At 42.3% G+C, this 27,183-nt stretch overlaps 1 protein-coding gene across 2 annotated transcripts; it reads left to right on the plus strand.

The window, feature by feature from the left end:
* Positions 1-6,396: 6,396 nt before the first annotated feature.
* Positions 6,397-26,735, plus strand: GPR84 (G protein-coupled receptor 84). Of its 2 annotated transcripts, none has more exons than XM_056562788.1 (2): positions 6,397-6,570; positions 25,213-26,735. In XM_056562788.1, exon 2 carries the CDS (start codon positions 25,247-25,249, stop codon positions 26,378-26,380), a length of 1,134 nt encoding a protein of 377 aa, XP_056418763.1. In that variant the 5' UTR covers positions 6,397-6,570; positions 25,213-25,246; the 3' UTR covers positions 26,381-26,735. The 2 variants fall into 2 exon arrangements, with proteins under 2 accessions (XP_056418763.1, XP_056418764.1); XM_056562789.1 differs by lacking the exon at positions 6,397-6,570 and adding an exon at positions 17,227-17,313.
* The last annotated feature ends 448 nt before the right edge of the window (positions 26,736-27,183 follow it).

A 27,183-nucleotide genomic window follows, 5' to 3' on the forward strand; every position in this document is an offset into this window, starting at 1 on the left:
GGGGGAGATGGGGGGTGCTCTGCATATACCTATAGGGAAGGGGGGAGAGGGGTGCTCTGCATATACCTATAGGGAAGGGGGGAGAGGGGGGTGCTCTGCATATACCTATAGGGAAGGGGGGAGAGGGGGGTGCTCTGCATATACCTATAGGGAAGGGGGAGGGGGGTGCTCTGCATATACCTATAGGGAAGGGGGAGGTGGGGTGCTCTGCATATACCTATGGGAAAGGGAGGGAGAGGAGGGTATCTATGGGGAAGAGGGGGAGGGTGTAGCTCTGCATATACCTATGGGGAAGAGGGGGGTGTAGCTCTGCATATACCTATGGGGAAGAGGGGGGGTTAGCTCTGCATGTACCTATGGGGAAGGGGGGTGTAACTCTGCATATACCTATGGGGAAGGGGGGGTGTAGCTCTGCATATACCTATGGGGAAGAGGGGTGTAGCTCTGCATATACCCAGGGCTGGGCGGTATGACCAAATATGTGTATCACGGTATTTTTTTTACTTACAGCGGTTCCCCGGTATATAACGGTATTTTCACCCCCCCCCCAAATCATGTGACCCCCGCCCCAATCATGTGACCCGCCAGCACTGTTCTGCTCCCCCCAATTAATGATCAGCCCAGCGGGGTACTGCTCACATATGTCAAGCACGGCCCTCCTCCTCTTTGTTGGGGGCCGCCGGCGATAGAACTCACTGTACGCCGGCTTCTTACATTCTGCATATACCTATGGGGAAGAGGGGGGTTGTAGCTCTGCATATACCTATGGGAAAGAGGGTGGGGTGTAGCTCTGCATATACTTATGGGAAAGAGGGTGGGGTGTAGCTCTGCATATACCTATGGTAAAGAGGGGGTGGGTAACCCTGCATATACCTATGGGAAAGAGGGGGGCGTAGCTCTGCATATACCTATGGGAAAGAGGGGGGGTAACCCTGCATATACCTTTGGGAAAGAGGGGGGGGGGGGGAGTGTAACTCTGCATATACCTATGGGAAAGAGGGGGTGTAGCTCTGCATATACCTATGGGAAAGAGGGGGGTGTAACTCTGCATATACCTATGGGAAAGAGGGGGGGTGTAGCGTAGCTCTGCATATACCTATGGGAAATAGGGGGGTGTAACCCTGCATATACCTATGGGAAAGAGGGGGGGCGGGTGTAACTCTGCATATACCTATGGGAAAGAGGGGGTTACCTGGCTACCTACCTACCTGCCCTTTTACTGTGCAGGACACCAAGGAGGGCATTATTACAGTTTGTGGCCCTATAGATGGAAAGATTGTGTAGAGGAGGGGAGGGCACTGAAATTATGCAGAGTCTGACATGTTTTTCCTGCAGATGTTAAGAGATCCACATGGCGGTCTTATCCGAACGGAGAAGAAAAGGAAAGAGGCCGCCGCTGATCAGAAAATACGTAATTGTGAGTCCCAAAATGTAACTGTAATCACTTATATGGTATACGCATCTTGTGTATAGCTGATATCTATCACCATATGGTCCTGTATATAATCACGTATATTGTATACAGATTATTTATAGTATACTGGTCTGTGTATAGTGGTTTTATTCAGTACAGTATGGTGGTATTATCCAGTTATTGTGTGGTGGTATATATTTACTCCTTGTATACCAGTATTATTGGTCAGGGAAATTTACCTACGTTAAAGTGTTTTTTACATATATACATTTTGTGGGATTTGGGTGAAATAGGAGTATGGCAGAAGATTGACAAGCTGCAGAGCCTAGCAGGGGCCCTTGCCTTTTTTTGGTCCGGGGGCCCCGAGTATTGTTAGTCCGCCCCTGGGGGGGAGGGGAGGGAGGGGGTGTAATTAAGGGGGGGTGCATGTGTGTGTGTGTGTGTGGGGGGGGGTGCCCAACAAAGGGTCCGCCCCGGGTGCGAAATGCTCTAGGTACGCCCCTGACTAGCGCCCTACCAAATACGTCATCCTCCGACCGCTGATGGTGGACCAGAGCATTAATTTCATTATTTAACTTCTGCTCAGATAGGGGACGTTGACCTAGGGCCTTGGCTTCCCCTGGGCCCTGCAATCTCACCATCTTCTCCTACATCTGTGGATTCCACCACAACTGGTTGTGGCATGGGCGAGGGATGGTTCGTCTTCCTCAGAACTTAACTGGCCCTCATCGGTAGTGGTTTGGGTGCCCTGTTCATCCTGCTAGGGAGCCGATTGCCGGGAGATCCGCCCCGGCCGGAAGCGTCCGGCCGGGGCAGATCTCCCGGCCATCGGCTGCCTAGCATCGTGGAACATCAACTCTTGTCCAGAACTCTGTACCTGATCACCCATAGCCGCTTCGGAAAGCGGAAGGTGATACATACTTACAAGCTGAATAAGCTTGTCTACATTAAACCCTTAAGGACTCAGGATTTTTTCTTTTTTGCACTTTAGTTTTTTCCTCCTTACCTTTAAAAATCATAATAATTTAAATTTTGCACCTAAAAATCCATATGATGGCTTATTTTTTGTGCCACTAATTTTACTTTGTAAGGACATCAGTCATTTTACCAAATCTACGGCAAAATGGAGAAAAAATCATTGTGCGACAAAATTGAAGAAAAAAACACCATTTTGTAATTTTTGGGGGCTTCTGTTTCTAAGCAGTACATTTTTCGGTAAAAAGGACACCTTCTCTTTATTCTGTAGGTCCATATAATTAAAATGATACCCTACTTATATAGGTTTGATTTTGTCGTACTTCTGGTAAAAATCATAACTACATGCACGAAAATTAATATGTTTAAAATTGTCATCTTCTGACCCCTATAACTTTTTTTATTTTTCCATGTACGGGGCAGTAAGGGGGCTAATTTTTTTCACCATGATCTGAAGTTTTTAGTGGTACCATTTGTGTATTGATTGGACCTTTTGATCGCTTTTTATAAATGTTTTCATTATATATAAAAAACTTTACCAAAAATACGCTATTTTGAACTTTGTCAAAATTTTTTTGCGTGCATGCCATTGACCGTGCGGTTTCATTAATTATATATTTTTATAATTCGGACATTTCCGCACCCGGCGATACCACATATGTTTATTTACACTGTTGTTTTTTTTTTTTTTAAATAGGAAAATGGGGGTGATTCCAACTTTTATTAGAGAAGGGGTTAAATGATCTTTATTAACTTTTTTTTTTCACTTTTTTTTCCATTGTTATAGCCCACATAGGGGGCTCTAACACTGCACACAATGATCTTTTACATTGATCATTGTTATCCCATAGGATAACATTGATCAATGATTTTGCCGCTTGACTGCTCATGACTGAATCTCAGGCACGGAGCAGTCATTCGGCGATCGAACACACAGGAGGAAGGTAGGGGCCCTCCTTGTGTGTTCCAGCTGTTCGGTTCACCGAGGCGGTCCCGAACAGCCCACTGTGCTAGCCGGGAGCAATTTACTTTCACTTTAGATGCGGCGATCAACTTTGAAGGGCGCATCTAAAGGGTTAATAGCACGCTGCACCGCGATCAGTGCCGCGCGCTATTATACCCGCTATGACGCAGGGCCACACCATGGCCCTGCGTTATAGAAAGGGAGCTGACTCAGAGGTTAAATGAAACGCGGGGTGCCATGCTGCTCCCAACTCTACACACAGCTAGCAATGTCCAGCCTCTGAATAAACTTTTTGGCTGACTCCAGAGAAAATGGCTGCTGTTCCTCTTCCTGGGAACAGCCCCTTTTTTCACAGGTGAAAAAACGCCAAAGAAAAACGCCAAATGCAAAACATACATGGTGTTTTTAATAAAGTTTTTTCACTCACGTAGACTTCTATGGGAGAAAAACGCCACGATTTTGACAAAAAAAACGCCAGTGGTGCAACATGCTGCGACTTTGCAAAACTGCTAAAGAGCTGAAAAATGCCCCCCCCCCCCCCCCCAAAAAAAATAATGAAAAAAGAATTTAGCGATTTCTCATTGATTTACAGCTAACATCTTGCCGCAGCATTTTTCAGCCGAAAAAACGCCATGTGGCTGATCTGGCATCTTTCTCTGCATTCCCCCCCCCCCCCCCCCCCAAATAAAACAAGTAAAAACTTAACCTAAGGGTAAGTTACTACTTGTTTTTTTTGCACATCTCCCCCCCCCCCCCCCAAGGAAAAATGCCAAAAAGGGTGTTTTTTCATAGAATAAAAGCTGCAGCCAGATATTAGCTGTAAATCATTGAGAAATTGCAAAAATCTTTTTCACTTTGTGTTTTTCAGTTTGGCATTTTTTTAAATCCTTTTGGCGTTTTTTCACTCTTTTTTTTTTTAGCTCCTTGGCGGTTTTGGCAAGTTGCAGCATGTTGAGCATATGGCATTTTTTTCACTGAAATCGTGGCTTTTTTCTCCCATAGATTCCACTTTTTTTTTTTTTTTCTGACAGTTTTTGGATATCTGCCACTGCAGTTTTTGAGTCAAAGTCAGAAGTGGATCCATAAGGGAGGAGAAGTGTAAGCCCTTCCTTTATATGTCCTATTCCTGTTGAATACACTTCTGGCTTAGGCTCAAAAACTGCAGTGGAAAGTTAGTGGAAACTTAGCCTAAGGGAGTAAAAAGAAAAAAAACGCCAAGAAAAATGACATGTGGGTTTTAGTTTGGGCATTTTTGCAGGGGGATTTTCTTCTCTTGGACTGTAGCGATCCAAAAAAGTGATGGAGATACCTTTTTTTTAATAAAATTTCGTAGGGTACCATTAAAAAAGTTATAATAAAAAGGATACAGTAGTGATGGAAAAAATTTATTTAACTAAATGTATCTTTTTTATAACAAAATTTGTATTAATTTTTAAAACAGGGATCAATTTGTGGGCGGGCAGGGACCTAAACATGTAGCTGACATTAATAAAAAGGTAGTGTGTGTGTGTTTTCCACTTTTTCTATCTTTCTTTTTTTTTTTAATTTTTTTTAGGTAGTGCTACTACTCCCAGCATGGAACACACTGTTCCATGATGGGAGTAGTAGTACCTGTACTTCTGACACCCGTTGCGATCCTTCTGTATAATTTATAGATGCGGCCGGCCGCTCTTTTATGGTCCCCTGCACTGCCGTATATATACACCTATTTATATTTCCCGCATAGAGCTGTGATTGGCCAGATGGTTCCAGCCAATCACAACTCTCTGTGGGAAATATGAATAGGTGTATATATACGGCAGTGCAGGGGACCATAGAAAAGCGGCCGGCTGCATCTATACATTATAAAGGAGGATCACAGCGGGTGCCAAGAGTGACACTCGCTGCGATCTGTCTATTAGTACAGATACTACAGCTCCCAACATGGAGCAGAGTGTGCTCCATGTTGGGAGCAGTAGTACCTGCAGTTATGGACAGATCTTAGTGGATGTCACTCCTGAAACTCGCTGCGACCATCCTTCATCCCTGAGATGCGGAGCTGCTTTCTCCTGCGCTCACATCTCTGTTCTGTACTCCGGCCACCACTCACCATTCATATTTCTCTCAGAGAGCAGGGATTGGCTGCCACCATCCGGCCAATCCTTAATCTGGGCGGAAAATATGAATGAGTGAGGTGAGTTTTGAGTGCTGTATTGAGCCGCTTTGCATCTCTGCTATATTATGAACGATAGCCTCGGGTGTCAGAAGTGACACCCGGGGCGATCTGTCTATTAGTACAGGAGCTACTACTCCCATCATGGAACATTGTGTTCCATGCTGGGAGTAGTAGCACTACCTAAAAAATATAAAATATATAGAAAAAAAGTGAAAAAAACACACACACACACACACACACACTGCCTTTTTATTGTTGTCAGCTACATTTTTAGTGACCTGCCCGCCCGCATAAATTGATCCCTGTTTAAAAATTAATAAAAATGTCATTATAAAAAAATTTAATTTCGTTAAATCACTACTGCATTCTTAATTTTTTTTGGTACCCAACAAATTTTGAAAAAAACGTCAAAGGGGCAAAAAATGCAAATTTCCACTCAAAGGCAAAAAAGTGTCAGAAAAAGCACAAGAAAAAACGCCAAACACAGGAAAAGGCTGTGGGTTTTTTTCTGGTATTTTTTTGGGGCCACAAAAAAAATAAGTAGAAACTTAGTCTAAAGGGATCCAAAACTGAGCCATGGGCAAATAAAGCTAGGATTTTGGAATTTCCCCAATTACATTTCCTCCCCACCTCTTCCATGACTTCCATTTGCCCCTAGGTAAGAAACTCACTGAATCTTGAGACGAGATGGTGTTATGAAATAAGTTGAAAGATTTTTATCGTCCTGTTCAAATATTATTTCACTCTTCAGCATGGATTCCTTGAATTTCCCATGATGTGAATGAGTCAGATAAGATTGCACAACACACCCTGTTGTATGAGGCGATCCTTAGCATTCCTTCCTGAAGCTGAACGGGTTAATGGTGTTGCACCATAATTTGTCTCCAGTTCAGATTCTGTACCTGCCCATCCTACACTGTGGTATTGGAAGTATTTCCTCCCTCTATCCTGAAGGAAGGCAGATGGCTTTCATCTGATCATGAGAAGAGCAGCAGGACACAGAGCTCCAGGAACTGTATCGTCTGTGATCCGACATCTGTGACCACCGCACGCTGCTGTAAGGTAAGCCATGTATGGATGTGTGTAGGGAATGACAGAAAATATAGTAAATGAGTTTTTATTTATCTACATAATTAAAAATGACGATAAAAGTTACAATCTTCACAGTTAGGCCAGGGCTCTGCTGTGATATCGCTTGACTTGCTATACTGTGTACGTGGGATATAATGCATTGGTGAAATGGAATAGATCACATGACAATCACATAAGACCTACTGCCCATTCTCTGCCTTAATCCTTATAAGTGCCGAGAGCCCATTCCTTTACATATTGCGTGAAATCACTCACCTGTGAAATGTTGCTGTGAAGCCATGGGCTTAAAAATACACACCTTTCCCTTAAAGGGGAACTACGGTGGAATTATTTTTTTTCAAATCAACTGGTGCAAGAAAGTTAAACAGATTTGTAAATCACTTCTATTTAAAATCCTTAACCCTTTTCAGCCTGACAACAGTGCTCTCTGCTGACATCTGTGTCTGTGTCAGGATTTGTCCAGAGCAGGAAAGTTTTTCTATGGGGATATGCTTCTAATCTGGACAGTTCCTGACACGGACTGAGGTGTCTCCAGCGAGCACTGTTGTCAGACAAATTCACAAATTTCTCTGTTTTATACAGCAGCTAATAAGTACTAGAAGGATTAAGATTAAGTAATTTACAAATATGTTTTACTTTCAGGCACCAGTTGATTTGAAAACATTTGTTTTCTACTTGTTTCCATCGGAGTTCCCCTTTAAAGGGGTTCTCCGCTGCTTAGACATCTTATCCCCTATCCAAAGGATAGGGGTTAAAATGCCTGATTGCAGGAATCCCGCCGCTGGGGACCCCCGGGATCTTGCACGCGGCACCCCGTTTGTAATCAGTCCCGGTAACATGTTCGCTCCGGGTCTGATTACCGACGACCACAGGGCCAGCAGCGTGTGACGTCATGCCTCCGCCCCCATGTGATGTCACGCTCCGCCCCTCTATGCAAGCCTATAGGAGGGGGCGTGACAGCTGTGAAACATGTTCACACACTGTAAAAGTGACCATTTTTCTTAGCATCAGCATTCTTGTGGTAGAAAAAAAATTGAATGTAAAATATCGGTTTATTTTCTTACCAAACTTTGTATTCTATTGCTTTTGATGGAGAATCGGCTCTTAATGCACAAATAGGGTAAAGCTTGCTCAATAGAATTGTGGTGGAATTTCTGTGTTTAAGCCCCATTGACTTCAATGGGATTCCCAAAGCGAAAATAGGGCTGTCTATATGGGACTGTGGAATCCCATTGAAATCAATGGACAGTAAATTTAGGAAGAATTTTCGGTGGAATTCTTCAGCGGAATTTCGCACAGAAATTCCGCAGAGTGAACAAAGCCTAAATATTATACCAAATCATGTGGCCTTTCCTTAAAGTTTATATGTTACATTCTCTTGTGTATATGGAGTCTATATGATGTCATGTGTTACCCTTAAAGGTCTATACCAGGGGTCCTCAAACTTTTTAAACAGGGGGCCAGTTCACTGTCCCTCAGACCGTTGAAGGGCCGGACTACAGTTAAAAAAAATAAATAAAATTAGGAACAAATTCCTATGCACACTGCATATATCTAATTCTAAAGTGAAGAAGCAAAATGAGGACAAATACAATATTTAAAATGAAGAACAAGAATCCATTATATTTCAACCCACTCCCTTCTGTGCCATTATATTTCAGCCCCCTCCCTCCTGTGCCATTGTATTTCAGCCCCCCTCCCCCTGTGCCATTATATTTCAGCCCCCCTCTCCCTGGGCATTATATTTCAGCCCCCCTCCCCCCTGTGCCATTATATTTCAGCCCCCTCCCCCCTGTGCCACATCATATACTCATTCACCAAACCGCCCCCCCCCCCTCCCCCTCTGATCCCCTGCTATTACCCGTCCTCCGTCCCATGTGCGCTCCAGCAGGCTCAGGGGCTCGGCAGTTGATTATGTTGCTGGACCGCATCCTCTGTCCTGAATGTGGTGCGCGTGATGAGCGACGTCATCACACGCGCCTACGCTGGGACGCCGACGTCCTGCGCGTCACACTGTAGACTGCAGCATACAGCTGCAGTCTACAGGAGTTTAGTGACCGGTCCCCGTTATATGTGAATTCCTCAGGTATTTAGCCCTGCTTGCCCGAAGCAGTGCTAAATGCTTGAAGAATTCACCTGCCTGGTGCCCGTAACTGCATGTCCCGGGCATCGGGCGATACAATTTCCACATGCCTGATCAATGCGCAGCGCCGTGCAGGAGTAATTAGCACCTCCCGGCGGGCCGGATAAATGTCCTCGGCAGGCTATGTTACCTGCGGCCCGTAGTTTGAGGATCCCTGGTCTATACTATGGAGTCATAGGCAATCTAATTGCTGTGGTATGTTGCTACTCTTTAGCCATACCTGCATAATACAGTGACTAATGGATCATATTACTATTTTTCTATCGCAATACATATGGTTACAGCATAAAAAATCCCTGTTTGCCCTGTAATGAAATACGCCCCCAAAAATTTCTATTGGTGCATCATTGTGGCTCCTGATAGTTTACAGTATAGTGCACTGTAACAGCAAGCAGTAAATTATTTCCATAATTTTATAAAATATAGCCTAAGGGTGTATTCACATGTACAATATCCTGCGCATATTTGATTTGAAGTGGTGTCTCAATAATTTAGCTTACATTGAAATCTGCAGAATCAAATATGCGCAGTACACTGTGGGGGAGATTCATCAAAACCTGTCTAGAGGAAAAGTTACTGAATTGCCTATAGCAACCAATCAGATCACTTCTTTCATTTTGGAAAAGGCCTCTGAAAAATAAAAGAAGCAATCTGATTGGTTGCTATGGGCAACTGGTCAACTTTTCCTCTGAACAAGTTTTGATAAATCTCCCCCACTATGTGTGAATAGACCCTAGGGTAATTTGCTGCATATTTTCTGCAGCTGGATTAATTGACTTCAATGGTTAGCAATATCAGCTGTAGAAAATCTTTAGCAAAACCCTAATAATAGCAAAATAACATGTGAATGTGCCATTAGACTCAGTTCAAATATCCTTATTTTTTTCAGTAGATTTTGTGGTGCCTTGACTTCGATGTGTAGTAAAATCTGCAACAGCAAATCTGCAACAAAAATAGCATCAGGCACAGTCCCTGCCATTCTGATATGTGTAATATGTGCTCCATGATGCCTCCATGCAGAGGACACTGTACACACTTTGGCCCAGATTTATCAAAGAATGTCTACAGTAGAGCTATTTTCCCACGTTTATTTGGGTGGTGAGTTTGACTATCGTGGATCTTATTTATCAAGAAGGTGCAGCAGGATAATGAATTTTGCGCAGCTCTGCTGTGGTGGGAAAGCTCAACCACATACACTTTTTCTAGACACTTGTGAGGGAGAGAAGTAGACACTTTCCCGGTTCCTGAATTTGTCAGGTTAGGTGTATTTACTTTCACAGATTTGCCGGGACATTTTTACTTGCATTTTAGATGCTACAATAAAATTTTATTGCGGTGTCTAAGGGCTTAAAGCCAGACTTCACTGTGATCGCTGATATCAGGCATTAGAGATGGGTCCTGGTGGCAGATAGCCACCAGGACCACCCAGCTATGACCTGCGCTCAGCTCCTGAGCACATGTCCTAGAAGGGGAGTGGGACGCTGTTGTCCACAAGGGGTTAAAGGTTGAATTGTGGAAGGTAGAAGTGATTCTCACGCCTACTGGTAGGTGGTGTAGCTTTGCGCCTAAAAAAGTACCTTTGCGCACAAAATAGCAAGTTTTGACAAAAGTCGCAAATGATAAATATGTGACCACTGCATGGTCAAAAAGAAAAAGTTCTACAGGTAGGCAAAAAGAGTGAAACTGTCTATATCAAAAGGCGCATAAAAGTCTCAAAATATGCTGCTTGCGCCTGAACTGCGCCAAAACATAGACAAAAAAAGTGCTCTAAAAGCAATGATAAATCTCCCCCTTTGCCTCAACCAAATGTAGATTAGAAATGTAGATATGTTATTTCTAAGGTGAGAGATGCTTATCATGGAGAGGAACAATGGATTAATACAGTTAAACTCTGTCTGATCTGTTTCCTCCGATAGCAGACAATAGGGAACAGTCTACTAGTCAACATATACTTGTTCTGGTGCGATACTGACACCAACTAAGTAATGTACAGTCTGCAGCCCATCCCAATAGTCAAAATATTGCTACCTAAGAGCAACATATGCTTGTTAGAGAGTAAGTGTTGTGATGGGTTTAGTGTCTGTGTTTAATGTTGATGGACATGTAAAGACTAAATATGTGATATCATTTTTTTACTTTAACACCTGGGTGTGCAATAGTCTTAAGCGTTACCTGAGATAAAACTCATTCACAGCCTGTTTTGTGTTGTGATGGAGATGTAAGACTAATTTCGAGATTTTTATTTTGAAAAATGGATACATTTAAAGATCACATTTTTCTGTCAAATACTCAAAAACTAAACATATACAGACAGGTGAAATGATTGGGCAAATGTGGCAGTATTCCCCAGGTCTCCAAGATTTAAAGGGGGTACTCCGGCACTTAGACATCTTATCCCCTATCCAAAGGATAGGGGATAAGATGCCTGATCGTGGGGGTCCCGCCGCTGGGGACCCCCGTGATCTTGCACGCAGCACCCCAGTTAAAATCAGTCCCTGGAGCATGTTCGCTCCGGGTCTGATTACCGGCGACCACGGGGCAGGCGGCGTGTGACGTCACGTCTCCACCCCTCAATGCAAGCCTATGGGAGGGGGCGTGACGGCATCACACCCCCTCCCATAGGCTAGAATTGAGGGGCGGAGCGTGACGTCACACAGGGGCAGAGGTGTGACGCCACACGCCCCGGGGTAATCAGACCCGGAGCGAACATGCTCCCGGGACTGATTTTAACTGGGGTGCTGCGTGCAAGATCACGGGGGACCCAGCGGCGGGACCCCTGTGATCAGGCATCTTATCCCCTATCCTTTGGATAGGGGATAAGATGTCTAAGCGCTGGAGTACCCCTTTAAATCCGTACAGGAGAAAATATTTATGTGGAAATTCTGTACATTTTTCTTCTGCAGTATACAGATGTGATTTCTTCAGATATTATTCACATTGCTTGTACTGCAAACACTAAAGATGTTTCACATGGAAGTTCAATTGGGTTTATACCCAAACATGACATAAAAGTAAATGCAGGGACAACCAGTAGGATTAGTTCACTTTTACCTTCTTCTTTGTCAGCTTACAAAGTAGCAGAACTAGAGGGCTGTAGTTGAATGACTTGGCATCAATGTTGCCCCAATGAGTTATGACAATTACTGCAGGTTAGATAAGGTAGGTGAGACATTTTTTATATTCCCCGTTTCTTTTGCACACACCTCTGGCTTTAGCTAAATAAAAAAATAAAAAAACCTACAATGGCAGAATTACTAAAAAGTGGAAACACAGCCTAATACTTATCTTTCGATGGTTGGTGAAACAAAATGAAATATTGTGAGAATAGAGTGAGAGTCTTGCCTTTGTTTCTGCATGTTTGTTCTCTACATATGGTAAGATAGAAAAGACACAGCTGCTGACATTACATAATAAGGTTGAAAAAGACACATGCCCATTCAGGTCAACTAAATGTCTATTGAGTCCAACTTCTTATTTTACTATTTTACTTTCAGTAAAATAAAGCTACCAACTGCTGTGTTGCAAGAGCTGAGAATCTAACGACAATGTGGAAATTCCAGTTATGGAGAGTAAAAGTTGTGAAAGTTCCTTATGATAAGGCCTCACTATCTACTTCCTTGACTAAAGTAAAAAGTAACCTAAATGTCTCCTGAAACACCTCACTGGGAATCACACATTCCAGACCTTTCATACATTGTTGTGATTTATGTTACATGATTACACGTTGGCTGTAAATGTAAAACAGAATACATAACATCCTTAGACTCCCTAGAGGCCATGGTTAATAGGCGGTTAGATGATAGGTGCCGGTTCAATATTGCTGATCAGCTCCCTGTGATATACAATCAGGGTTTTTATCAGTTATCATGGTAGCCAGGGGCCTTGGGAAGGCCTCCATGGCAGCCATTATATATTACACTCTGCCATAGACAAGGTAATAACAAATGACAGTACACTGCAATACATTGGTATTGCAGTGCACTGTATAAGCAATCAAGTAATCGTATAATGAAAGCTCCTGGGGGACATAAAAATTCAGTTGAAAAAACAATTTTTGGTAACTAAAGCGATATACAGAAACACTAGGAAATACATAGGCTATTAAATGGAGGTTGTTTGAAACAACAGTGACCATTTAAGCTTTAGATATTCTAAGAGTAGTAATAAAATAATAGCAGAATTAAATAAACATGCCCGTTTTACCAAAGTGCATGACGTTAAGAGAAAAGCCCCCAAACTTTTTTTTGGTCTTTGTTTTGCATTAGATTATATGATAAAATGAAGGGCATCATTAAAAAGTACATGTCTCACAAAAAAAGAAGCCCTCCTAAAGCTCTGTCAATAAAAAAGTAAGAGAATGATGGCTCTTAGAACATGAGCAAGAAGAAAAATGGCTGCAATTCTTAAGGGGTTAAATAGCAAGTAAGTAGTCAGTTCTTAAAATTGATGTGGTGCAAGCGGGAAAAATGGGCATCCAAGGCTCATTGAAGCATGTGAGGAGCAAAGGCAAGTCATCTGGTCTAATCCCATAGAAAAGCTATTATTACTAAGTAATGTACAGTCTGCAGCCCATCCCAATAGTCAAAATATTGCTACATAGGAGCAGCATGGGTTTGTTAGAGAGTAAGCGTTGTTATAGGTTTAGTGTCTGTGTTTAATGTTGATGGACATGTAAAGCCTAAATATGTGATATAATTCTCTTACTTTAACACCCGGGTGTGCAGTAATCTAAGCGTTTACTGAGATAAAAATTCAGGAACATCACATTGTATTTTTTAAATAAATATTTAATCATGTTTTACTGCAATAATATTAGGAAGATTAGATTATGCAGAGAACCCAAAAAGGAAGGATGGGGCAAAGATACTAATCACAACTCTACTACGTATTAAATGTCTGTGTTGTGGTAAACTAGCTGTGACTTTTTACATATTATTATATTTCAAGAGGAGTTTATACATTACAAATCTCTGGAGCCCATCTAGTGCAATTGGACAGAGACAGGGCCGGTTTTAGGCTTAGAGTGGCCCTGGGCAAAATCAAAAGTGGGGTCCCAAAAGTCGTAATAGTGCACTAACCAGATTTGCACATTTTTGGTCACTTCAAATATCATAAAAAAATATCTAAAGAGCAATTGAATGACCCTCATACATCCCCATATGCAGAAAAATAAAAGTTATAGGGATTAGAACAACACAATTTTAAGCATACTCATTTTTGTACAAAAACTAAAGTAGTAAAAAAAAATTAAAAAAAAAAAACTATATAAATTTGCTATTGTTGTAACCGTATGAACCTTCAAAACAGAGATAGTGTGTCATTCTTACCGAAAGGTGCCATGGGTAGAAACAGATGCCCCCAACTTTTGCAAAATGGCGTTGTAATATTGAGGTTCTGAACCAGTGCATGGTAGGACATGGCATGCCTGCTACCCATCACCACTACAAGCAGCCACTGCTCTTTGTGGCAGAGGGCACCACCACCATCGCGCCTGATCCTAAGATGGTGAGGGTGGTGTGATGGAGTTCCATGCGCCCCAGACAAATATGCGTCTGCTCCTCCCCTCAGGTCTCCACCTCCCGCTATGTATTACTGGCTACTGTGTGCTGCTGCGGCCTCTGATCCTTCCATCTGTCTTACTTCCATCATCCTGCCAGTTTTCTCACTCCCATCATCCTCACACTAAGGCTCCTTACACACTGCTGTTGCTACCCATCGTGAACGGCCATTAAAGTCTTTTTTTTTTTTCTGATGAATTTAACAGTTGTTCTTGTGATGGGGAGCAACGTGCACCATTATTAGGTTAGAGTATGTTCCCCCACATTAGGTTGTCACCCCCCACCCATTAGGATCGCAGTATTGTTCCCCCACATTAGGTTGTAGTTCCCCCACATTAGGCTGGCAGTATAGTCCCCCCACATTAGGTTGGCAGTATAGCTCCCCCACATTAGGTTGGCAGAATAGTTCCCCCCACATTAGGTTGTAGTTCCTTCTCAATAGGTTGGCAGTATAGTTCCCCCACAATAGATTATAGTTCCCCCACAGTAGGTAGGCAGTATGGTTCCCCCACATTAGGTTGTAGTTCCCCCACAGTAAGTAGGCAGTATACTTCCCCCACATTAGTTTATGGTTCCCCCACATTAGTTTGGCAGTATAGTTTCCCCACAGACATACAGTCTTCAGCCATATACAGTGTATGGCTGGAGGCTGTATGTCTGTGTACTGCCATAGCAGTAGGTCCCAGGACCAGAGGTCAGAGTACTGAAGATGACGTGCCGCTGGTAACTTACCATGCACACGTCCACACTGCTTCGCTCCACTTTCGTCCCATGCGTGTGCTACCTCCCGGCGGCCCCTGCATTTTTAAAGTCAATGTTGGGCTGCAGAAAAGTATCCGGGACATCCTTGTGTCCCGAAAAGATCTATCGGGACACAGGGATGTCCTGAATGTGAGGGAGGAAATTAATCAATCTGGGGGGGGGCAATTGACCCATTGCACCCCCATGGATCTGCCACTGAGCAGCCCGCATGGGGGCCCCCAAGGAGATGGGGACCCTGAGAAATTGACGGTTTGCCCTGCCTTAACACCGACCCTGGACAGAGGACACAGCTGCTCATTTCCGCCTGCTCATTCTGCAGCTGGAACCTCCACCGATCAGAACTTTTGACCCGATGACATACATGATATATCATGGCTGACAGAATCCTTAGTTAGGGCGAGAAACTCAACTTAAAAGAATGAAAGGATTAAAACTGCCGGTCTAGAGTAGTGAGGGGGTTAATTCCAGAGTCCTTAGTGGCCTAGGGTATTGAAGGGGTTAATGTGAGGAGCCCTGGTAAAGGCCAGTGGAGTGGTTAATGCTGCATACCTGGAGTCTAGTGGGTACTCACCTCTATAGACTTCACCACATCCACCACTTACTTCCTTTGTGCACTGATCATCGATAAATGCTTAAAGGTGCTCCGGTGAAAACCTTTTTTCTTTTAAATCAACTGGTGGCAGAAAGTTAAACATATATGTAAATTACTTCTATTAAAAAATCTTAATCCTTTCTGTACTTATTAGCTGCTGAATACTACAGAGGAAATTCTTTTCTTTTTGGAATGCTCTCTGATGACATCACGAGCACAGTTCTCTCTGCTGACGTTATTATAATAATAATAATAACGCTTTATTTATTGTTGTCCTTAGTAGGATTTGAACCCAAGTCCCCAGCACTGCAAGGCAGCAGTGCTAACCACTGAGCCATCATGCTTCCCTTAGCATACATCTGCTATGCATCTGCTATGCATGGTTGCTAAAATCGACAGAGATGTCAGCAGAGAGCACTGTGCTTGTGATGTCATCAGTGTTCCAAAAAGAAAGGAATTTCCTCTGTAGCATTCAGCAGCTAATAAGTACTGGAAGGATTAAGATTTTTTAATAGAAGTAATTTACAAATATGTTTAACTTTCTGCCACCAGTTGATTTAAAAGAAAAAAAGTTTTCACCGGAGTACCCCTTTAAGGGGTACAGCATGGCTGCTGTGTTTGCCAGTCATCTGGCAGGGAGCAGAGATTGCTAAGAGCACGGGATGACTGGGGTGACTCTGCAGAGATCGCAGGGGTTCCAAGCGGCTGGACCCCCACGATCAGACATGTTATCCCCTATCCTTTGGATACAGGATAACATGTCTAGCGACCGGGTACCCGTTTAAACTGTTCAGCCATACTATTCTATCTATGATCAGGCAGAGCAATTTAAGAGTGTTTTGCCTAAAAGGGAAGACTGCGGCCACCCCCATAGCCACATCACTGTCTTCACCTGGTATTATCGTTCAGCCTCATTCACTCAAAACTCAGTATGGTTTATGAACCCCCTGCAAAACAGCATCGGGGGGGGGGGGGGGGGAGACGTTACAGTATTTTGCCATAAACTGCAGTATTAATTCTGAATGTATAAGCCACTCTAGCTAACTTACATCAGGGTCTGAGTAAGGGCATTCCTCCTTTATGATGTCTATACACCCTCTCTGTGAAAGTGGTTGTCTTACTGAGGCCCCTTTGACTAAAATGTTCAAATCTCTATTTGAAATTCTGACTTCATTCCAGGAATCGTGTTTTTTGCAGGAATCAGTCATGATGTGAAGCCTTCACTCCTTCGGGAGTTCCAGTTCTTCCACTCCTCTTTACAGAACTTAGCCACAGTATAATCTCTCCATAAGCCCAAGATTCTGTCGTTCAGTCATGATCAATCATGTGTTTGTACTTGTATTATTCAAAGTAAATGTCACTTCCCCGAGCGTGGTGTGGTATGTGATGATACAAATGTCAGGTTTTGTGTCTAATAATTGTAGTAAATTTATATTCTAGAACTTGCATGAAACAGAACAAGTGACACAAAAAAGCAAGGGGTAGAAGCCGACTCAGCATAAAAAAAAAAAAAACAGTGCACGTTTAAAGGGGAACTAACTTACTTACACAACTTATGGGAAATCATTGAGCAAGGTGGGGCTTTTGAGGAAAGACTTTATATAAAGACAGCTGTGCTATATGTGACCAGATCATCTGCCAGACTGACTTTGCATCTGGTGAGTATGTCCCAGATTACGATAGATATCTGATATCGATCTTGTATTAAATGGACTATTGTTTTTTCAGAATATTCTTGTTAGATCACTTTCACATCACATTTTTCTGGTCAGTAATTTGCATTGTGATGTGTAGGAGAAAACCAGGATTGTAAACTAAAAAAGAGAGACTGTATAATAGAGATTGCCACCTGTTTGGACCCACTCCTGGTTGTAGCATATACACGCGGAACAAAATTCTGCTGTGTGAAAATGAAATTAAAGAAGCTTTCCGGGATTATTTTTTTATTTAAATGTTTTTTTATTTTTTTTTGGCTTATATAATGCAGCATAGGCTGTAACTGGAAAATAATATGGTGTGCCTTTTGCTTACCTCTTTTTTCCTGATGTGGCAGGCATGGGATAGGCTCCCTTTTAGTTTACAAATGCAATGATGTGGTTTCTGTCATGCAGCCTGCATTTGCCATGAATCCTCTGGCTTTGGCTGGGGCATTTGATCATTGCACCTAGTCATCTCCTTCACCTGTTAGTACTGGAGATCACCCAGGTGAACTTATTCAGAAGTGGAGTGGGGTCAATTCATACTATGCAGTTCTATGAGTTTTCTTACTCAAAGTGTGTTTTGTAAAGAAATATTGCCATGAGGAGAAAGTGGTTTGATCTATAATCACAATTGAAGTGTTTTATAAAGAGTTGACATATTTAGACTTTATCCGTTGCATTTTTACTGCATAATAGCAGTTTTTGCTGTGATTTTCTAAAACTGTGGTAAAAATGGCACGTTTTTACCATATTTTGCACATTTGCGATACAATGTCCATGTTTGCCTTTGGGAATATTACAGCAAAAACTGAAAAAAGCTGCAAGAAATGCAATGTGTGAACACAGCCTCATGGAAGGCATATAACTACTTAATGTCCTGATCCCAGAAGATATCCTAAAGATAGAGGTGAAAGCAGTAAGAAGGGATCTGGGAGCAAGTAGGAGGGATCTAATAGGTGATGATGTAGTCCACAAGGAGTCAGAGAAACCATTAGGTCGGTTTCACACTGCATAATCTCCAGCCGGACAAAATTCAGTCAGAGATTTTGAGTGCAAGCAGCACGAACTGAATCAATTGGCGCTAGGACCCCGCAGACATTGCCATCCCCATAGATGGCAATTTCTGCGGAGTGGAAGTCCACCAGAACATTGAACGAGTTCAATGTTCTGGCAGAATTTTTTGAGGGGATTTTCCGGGTGGAAAACTCTGCAGTGTGCCCAGTGCAGCGAAATCCCATTGCCAGCAATCGGACTCTTTCAAAACAGTATTCCGCTCGGATATTCCACAATGTGAACCCGGCCTTAGGCACTGGAAGATTTGGAGTGTCAGACTGGTGATCACAACGCCATGTTAGAGTAACAAAACACATAGATGCAGCTGTGCTGGAAAAAAACAAATGGTGCTGTATGACTAGTGATGGTGGGTGCGCATGATGTGGGGAAAAAAAGCCAAAACCTGAAGTTCTTCTTTAAAGGATAAGTATCATGGGAAAAAAAAAAACCTGTCCTATATCCTTTGGATAGGGGATAAGTTTTAAATCGTGGGGGGTCTGAGCTCTGGGGCCCCCCGCGATCTCCTGTTTAGAGCCCCGACTCTCCTTTACAGCGGTGAGTCACAACCCCTCTATATAGTTCTATGGGAGAGCCAAAGATTGGGGATAAGTTTTTTTTTTTTTTTTTTTATTATACATCTCCTTTAAAGCGTACCCGTCAGATCCAACAAAAAACATTTTTTTAATATATCACTCAGTACCTAATCCTGACCATTTACATCTAATTTTTATGTGTCTAGCACCTTTATTTATTTTTTATTACACTTTTAATTTAGCTCACTAGTCTGAATTCCTCTCAAAGGGAGGGGGCGTGGCCTCTCTGTGCAGGTCTCCGCCCCCTCCCTCAGTATGCTGTCTTCTCACATCTCCCCCAGCATTAGCAAAACTACAATTCCCAGCTTGTCCTCACTGACAGTAGCTGGACACAAGCTAATAGTGGGAGGATTTTTCCTCCAGCTGTGAGCCCTGCACTCATAGCTGTCAATCAAGGAAGTGTGTCCATGACATAGGTGATGACGCATGGACACAGCAGGACTAGTATGTGTCCAAGCAGGAAGGGGGGCAGTTGTTTGACTGGCTTTTTCAGAATGAAATACTGAAAATGTTCTAATGAAAGCAATTGCAAAACCTATTGGTTATACATGCTTTACAACATATCAAAAGTTTTTGTTTCTGACAGTGCCCATTTAAGATAAAAACTTTAATGGTTAAACATTGTTACTGGTTTTACTTTGGAACATCCAGTTTAAAGGGGCTTTATGGAGTGATTAAATAAAAAAAACTAGTTCATTACTAGGGACTGACATAACATGTACAACCTGTGCAGATGCAATAGATAGAGGATCCCTAGGCTTCTACAGTAAAAGTAGAAAAATGCTTTTCATGCCACAAGTACTAGCTGATTAGAGATGTATAAATTTGGTGGTTTGTGAAAGTGTTTCCAACAACCAGGGTTCCTCCAGCTTTTGCAAAACTACAACGCCCACCATGCCCGGACAGCTGAAGGCATGCTGGGCGTTGTAGTTTCGCAACAGCTGGTGGCACCCTGGCTGGGAAACACTGCTTTATGATAAGCTTTTACGATCCCATATACTGTTCTTCCAATGGGGTCCAATGTGGTTTAAAACAGCAAACATCATTTCCCTAATGTACACCCTGTATGATTGTTGACTGTGACTGTCTAATAAATGGAGCTTACAGACAAGTGTATACTTGCTATAGAAACAACCAGATCAAATGATTTTAACTGAGGAATTTCTGGTGCAGGAATTTCTTCAACAAATCTTCCACAAGTGAATTTAACCTTAGGGTGTATATCCTGTATAATATGTAGCAGAAATCATTTAAGACAGGTATTTGCATGGGGAGCATTTACCATCTGGATGGGTCTTGTCAGTGTCTTTGGAGAATATCATTGTAGCAAATAGAAAGCATACAACTGGGGACAGCAACAACAAATCCAGGCGTGTACCTGAGCCGTTTTATTCAATGTAATTATTAACTGCGCTGTGTTATAGTGCAACTGCAGTTAGTTCATTTACACATTTCCCTCTTGGAATGCCAAACTATGTTTCCCTATATAACCGGTTATCCATAGCCATATGTCCTGTTAGGGAACGTAACTTGGGACTTGTCCAGAGTGGAGAGCTGTAAACTCCTTTTTAAAGGGTTAGTGTCAGCTGGAAAAACTTTTGACATGTAGTCAAAACTTGAGATCTTACGGGGTCCCAGTCCTAAGATGTTCAGGTCATAAACTGGTGAAGTGTATGGCAGCTTGGGCCTCACTCCCCGGCTGTCAATCAAATCCGACTCATTCTCTGCTTCACTCTATACAGGAAATGAGTCAGAAAGAGCGTCCAGCTGTGTAGTGAAGAGCACTGCTGCACACGTCACTGGCTTATAACCTGCGATCACAGAGGGTCACGTTAGTGAGACCCAGTTTGATCTAAGCTTTCGGCATGTCTCGACAACATGTCAAAACAACATGCTTGGGTTTTCTTCCGGCAACCTTACCCCCAGAATAACCCAGCTCTGTGAGCTGTGAAACTAACCTTTCCTTCAGGCATAAAATACCAAAATAAATCCTGCTTGTCAATGTGCCCACTAACACAGCATTATGGGGCTGTGGACCCGATCGTAGTCAACTAGTGACTACGATCTGGTCATTTTTTCAGGGGATCCAACTTTTCACTCGGACTGAAAATCGTGGCAGACCAGATCGTAGTACCTATCTGACTACAATCGGGTCCGCAGACCCATAATAGTTAATGGCTCTGTATCTGTCCATACCTATCCATGCACAGATACGATTTCAGGTAATTTGAGCTTCCGAAATCGTATCTGTGCATTGGAAGGTCAGATCGTGGTGTGAATGCAGCCTCAATTGGGCTATAAATTGTCCAGCTATAAGACCATAGACTACATACTGTAGATAAGGATAACAAAAGGAGGGGAGGAGGGGAGGAGGGAAGGGGTAAGGATGGTGACGGAGCAGGACATGGTGAGATACAGAGAGAAGACTATCCTGCGCAGGTTATAAAGCGATAAGAAGCTCAAATAAACATTAGGGGGGTATTTATCAAAGGATTTATGTGGGTTTTTTTTTCACGTAACTTTGGCACAATACTTTGGCGCAGTGTCTGTTTGCGCCAAAGTTTGGCGCATCTTCTCCACTGTCATTTTTACAACTTTCTCAAAATCACACAGTCCTGTGTGTGATTTTAACTTTAGTCAGTAATTCATAATTTGCGCCAATCGATCTTTTGCGCAATTTTGGCGCAAATCCCCCCCCCCCCCCCCCAAGAAATTTTGCACATGGAAAATACACTTTGCAATGTCAGAAAATGTAAAGGCTGAAAAATACATAAAAAATTTTTTTTGTGAAAGCAGCGACCACTCCAAGGCTGCTCAATATTATCCTGTGGCGTAGTTGTCTCTGAGGAACCTTCACCCTCCATTGAGCCAGCATTGGACATGGCCACACAGGTTCAGGAAAGGTAAGCACTAAAGCAGTGGTCTCCAACCTGCGGACCTCCAGATGTTGCAAGACTACAACTCCCAGCATGCCCGCACAGCCAATGGCTGTACGGGCATGCTGGGAATTGTAGTTTAGCAACATCTGGAGGTCCGCAGGTTGAAGACCACTGCACTAAAGTAACCAAAAAAAACAAAAAAATAAAATCCATTTCACAAGAAAATAACTTGCGTCGCTTGCTGATATACTGCAGGAGGGACTCCGAAATGGCTGCTCTACAGGGTAAGATACGCGTCCTCTGTTGCGGTAAGTTCAGTGTAAAAGGCGCTGTGAACAGCTGATTTCAACATTTGAGCCAAAATTACTAACAATTTGCACCAAATGATAAATTTGGTGCATGTCAACGAAAACCAAAGTGAAAAAAAAAGGGTAAAAAGAAACTGTCAAGAGGCAACATTGCATTGATAAATACCCCCCTATGTTCTCCGTTTCTGGAATCATAAATAAAGTATCATTTTGGCTTCAAATGTCTTTCTTTCTTGAGTGTTTTTGAAGTTTCCTTTTAGTATCTGGATATTTGGTCATGTCTGGAGTGACCACTTTGGGTAAAATGGTGTCCAACAGGGGTGCAATAGTCTTTTTCTTTATGGTGGTTGTTGGACAATCTGTGTAAATTCATCCTTTCATTGAGTTTCTGTCAGTTTTCACCAGTGTAACATCCTATGTCACACTTGTAGCATTTTGAGATGTATAGGAGCATAGTTCCTTAAAGGGGTATTCCAGGCAAAACCTTTTTTTTTTTTATATTAACTGGCTCCAGAAAGTTAAACATAATTGTAAATGATTTCTATAAAAAAAAATCTTAATCCTGCCAGTAGTTATCAGCTGCTGAAGTTGAGTTGTTCTTTTCTGTCTGACAACAGTGCTCTCTGCTGGCACCTCTGCTTGTCTCAGGAACTGTCTGAAGCATTAGAGGTTTGCTATGGGGAGTTGATCCTACTCTGGACAATTGGAGACAGGCAGACTGGAGACAAGCAGAGGTGTCAGCAGAGAGCACTGTTGTCAGACAGAAAAGAACAACTCAACTTCAGCAGCTGATAACTACTGGCAGGGTTAAGATTTTTTAATTGAAGTCATTTACAACTCTGTCTAACTTTCTCGAGCCAGTTGATATATAAAAAAAAGTTTTTTTTTCTGGAATATCCCTTTAAAGGGGTACTCTGCCCCTAAACATCTTATTCCCTATCCAAAGGATGCAAGGGACCCCCACGATCTCCCTGCAGCACCCTACGTTAGTTTAGAGCTTTGGGTGCAGCGCCGGAGGCTCGTGACGTCACAGCAACGCCCCCTCAATGCAGGTCTATGGGAGGGGCATAAATGATGCCACGCCCCCTCCCACAAACTTTCATTAAGGGGGGTGGCCGTAATGTCACGAGTGGGGTGTGACTGTGACATCATGAGCCTCCGCCCCGTATTGCCAGTCATCTGGCACGGAGCAAAGTTCGCTTTGTGCACCGGATGTCTGGGGTGCCGCTGCCGAGATCGCAGGGGTCTCAGTGCTGGGGATCTTTTGCATAGGGGATAAGATGTCTAGGGGCGGAGTACCCCTTTAATGTTGTATGTCCTGTTATTGTGGGTGACTTAATTCACTGCACCAATGCGTTGGCAGAGTTAACATGCACCAAACCTCGCGGTTTTAATAGTATTTATTAAGCAATGTAATGATTACAAATATCCTGATGACTAAGGTTGTGTCAGTATTGTATTACATTACATCAAGAAAACAGCAGTACAGGCTTGCACTGGCTATACAAGATACATAGATATTCCTCTTTTTAGACATAATGTATACAAGGAATTACATAAATATATTCTAAACCTAATGTATGAATGGGAAAATTAGAAATACAATACCACACCTTGTATCTGGGAGGGAACTTTCCATTACTATAAATATCTCATAGGCAATTTTATATTTACACTTAGTGTTTCCATTTCCCCAGATCAGTACAGTATATAACTAATATGCAATCTTAACATGCACATGCCCTATTACCAATTGTGTGGTTACTATGAATGAGTAAATAAGAGTTTCAGGGACAAAAAATAGTAAAATTGACTTGTTCTCTTGTATATAAAAAAAATACCATATACCATACCAAAAAATTATATGAATCTAAACTGAATAAGCTGTCTCTAAGGGAAATGGTCACATAATATGTGACCGCATTGATCCCTTTATGTCACATCTAGGCAGGTAAAGCAGCTCCCCCTCCGAACCTCACCAAACAGCTACCAAAATGAAAGCTTCTTAAAGGGGTACTCCAGTGGAAAAAAAAATGTTTTTATCAACTGCTGCCAGAAAGCTAAACAGATTTGTAGATTACTTCTATTTAAAAATATTAACACTTCCAGTACTTATCAGTTGCTGTATGCTTCACAGGAAGTTATTTTCTTTTTGAATTTCTTTTCTGTCTGACCACAGTGCTCTTTGCTGACACCTCTGTCGATGTCATGAACTGTCCAGAGTAGGAGCAAACCCCCATAGCAAATCTCCTGTTCTGGACAGTTCCTGACATGGACCGAGGTATCAGCAGAGAGCACTGTGTTCAGACTGGAAAGAAATTCAAACAGAAAATTACTTTCTGGGGAGCATACAGCAGCTGATAAGTACTGAAAGGATTAAGATTTGTTAATAGAAGTAATTTACAATTCTTTTTAACTTTCTGGCACCAGAGGGTATGACATGAGGAGTGGAATATTGGGTGTAAAAGGATCTTCCCACCAACACCACTCAGTCATTACCTAGGTGATGAGTATCTGATTGCTGTGTGCCCCAATGATCATAAGAATGGGGATCCTATTTCCTTCATTAAAGGGAGAAGCCATATAGAACTGACAGAATTCAGGAGCAGAGGACAGAACTTGCTTATCTCAGTCAGTCTGGAGAGGCAGTGTGCATGTCTGACCACCTCTCCATTCAAATGGTTGAAAATGAGACCCTTCTCCCAATTCTTGTGATCAGTTGTGGTCCCAGAAATAGAGTACCCATCAGTCAATTACTTATGACTTATCCTGCGGATAGGTAATAAGTGCAGTTGGTGGGGAAAACCACTTTAACATCCTCATGACTGGTTTGGTGTTTTTTAACTTTAATAACTGCAATAAAATAGTAAGTAAACAAGAAGTAAGGGTTATATCTCATCTTCTGTCATCTCTGAGGACATAGAAACTGAAGTATCGACGCAGCGTAAAAACTGTAGCTAAATCAGGTTGGTGTAATAATGTGCATTGAAATCACTATAATCTATTTTCTTTCATCTCTTTCAGAAAGAACCATTGCTGTAGAAGTCCGAACATCACCATGAATGACTCCGATTCCAGTCTGAATGATTCAGACCCCTTCTCCTGCTATCATCCATCAGTTGTGAATTATCGTTACGTTGCTGTGATATGGGGAATCATTGTGTCTTTGGTGGGGACATCTGGCAATGTGTTAACAGTCATTGCCTTTGCACTGGATAAAAAGCTGCAGACCCGTTTCAATCTACTCATTATCAATCTATCCCTGGCGGACATCTTGTACTGTATGTTCTTACAGCCCTTCTCTGTAGACTCATACTTACACCTGTACTGGAGGAGCGGCGCCGACTTCTGCAGGGTCTTCGGCATGCTATTGTTTGTTTCCAATTCTGTATCCATTATTAATCTGTGTCTCATTGCCGTCAGCCGTTACATTCTCATCACCAACAATAAACTTTTTGATCGTATTTTTTGCAATCTGGGGGCTACCTTCATTCTCCTAGCCACCTGGGTGGCTGGATTTGCCAGCTTTGCACCACTTTGGCCAGTCTATGTATTAGTTCCTAAAGTTTGTACCTGCAGCTTTCATCGTATAAAAGGACGACCTTACACCACAATTCTAATGGGCTTTTACTTCGTGGTGGGCCTAAGCTGTGTTGGCATCTTCTATTTGCTCATCCATCTCAAAGTTAAATCTGCTTCCAAAGCTTTAGACCAGTATAGACTTTCCAAATCTAAAGACAAAAAGACAAATGCTTCCAGTAGTAATTCTGGCATACAAGCTAAATTTCATGAGGTGGAAGACAGCGGTGTAGACACAGCAGCCTCCAGTGAGATCATCTCAGAACATATTACTACTTCCAAAGATACTGGGACCTCTAGTTCTACAGATCACATTAGATCGGCGCCTGCCACAGTTTCCCAACCAAAGGACTCTGGTTCGGATTTCAAAAAGGTCACTCGCATGTGCTTTGTGGTTTTTCTCTTCTTTGTGATCAGCTATATTCCCTTTTTACTGCTCAATATTTTTGATGCCAAAAATGCGGCACCCCATGTTCTTCACATGATCGCGGCCAATCTCACCTGGCTGAACAGTTGCATCAATCCCATACTGTACGCAGCCATGAACCGTCAGTTCCGCGACGCTTATAAAAGAGTTCTCTATTTAATCCTTAACAAATTCAGAAGAACATAAGGCGTTTAGTACCTGGACACTGTGACTGGACACTGAAATCTTTTATACTCAAGCAGACCTCACTCATGAACTTTTTATATTTCTTTGTAAACTATTAAAAGCACTTACAGTATACTGAAGTATTTCTGGATAAATTAAAGATGTAAAGAAAACCATGGAAGGACATTGTTTTCTTTACATTTTCTCTCAAGAAAGCTAAAAAAAATGCATTCATTTCCTAGGTTTTATTAAAAAAAGAAAATGTTACACTAGAAATCTAACTGGGAACCTGATGTTTGTTGTCATGCACATGCACCTGTTTGTATATAATATATTTATAAAGCTGTAAAATGTAAAGTGATAATAAATATTTATATTCTTCTATATTCATTACGTCTCTGTCTATATATAGTTGTATACCTCATATAGGTGGACAGAAGGTAAAAACCACACGCTGTATTTGGGGTTAGAATGCTGACACAGAGTTGGTTATCTTTACTACAACAGTCATAAATGCTATAAATTCCCTACAGACAGGATGTTTTCTGTCTGCATATTTTATGATGCCTGGGGTTGGGTCAAAGAAGGAAGAGAAAGATAAAGCTGGTACTTTCAGGTATTGCTTACCTGTTACAACGTATTTACCGTGGGTATTTCCATCCAACAAAGTGATGGCTTATTTACTGTAATACTTTTATGAACATTTGAAATTTGACCTTTGGGCCCCCCACTGACCATGAATGAAAGAGATACAGTGCCAGTGTGATGCTCCAACCCCTCCACTGTTTTCCCTGGCCCCTGGGTCTACCAAAAACAGCAGCACA

Source organism: Hyla sarda, chromosome 2, assembly GCF_029499605.1.
Source record: "Hyla sarda isolate aHylSar1 chromosome 2, aHylSar1.hap1, whole genome shotgun sequence".
NCBI classification, from domain to species: domain Eukaryota; kingdom Metazoa; phylum Chordata; class Amphibia; order Anura; family Hylidae; genus Hyla; species Hyla sarda.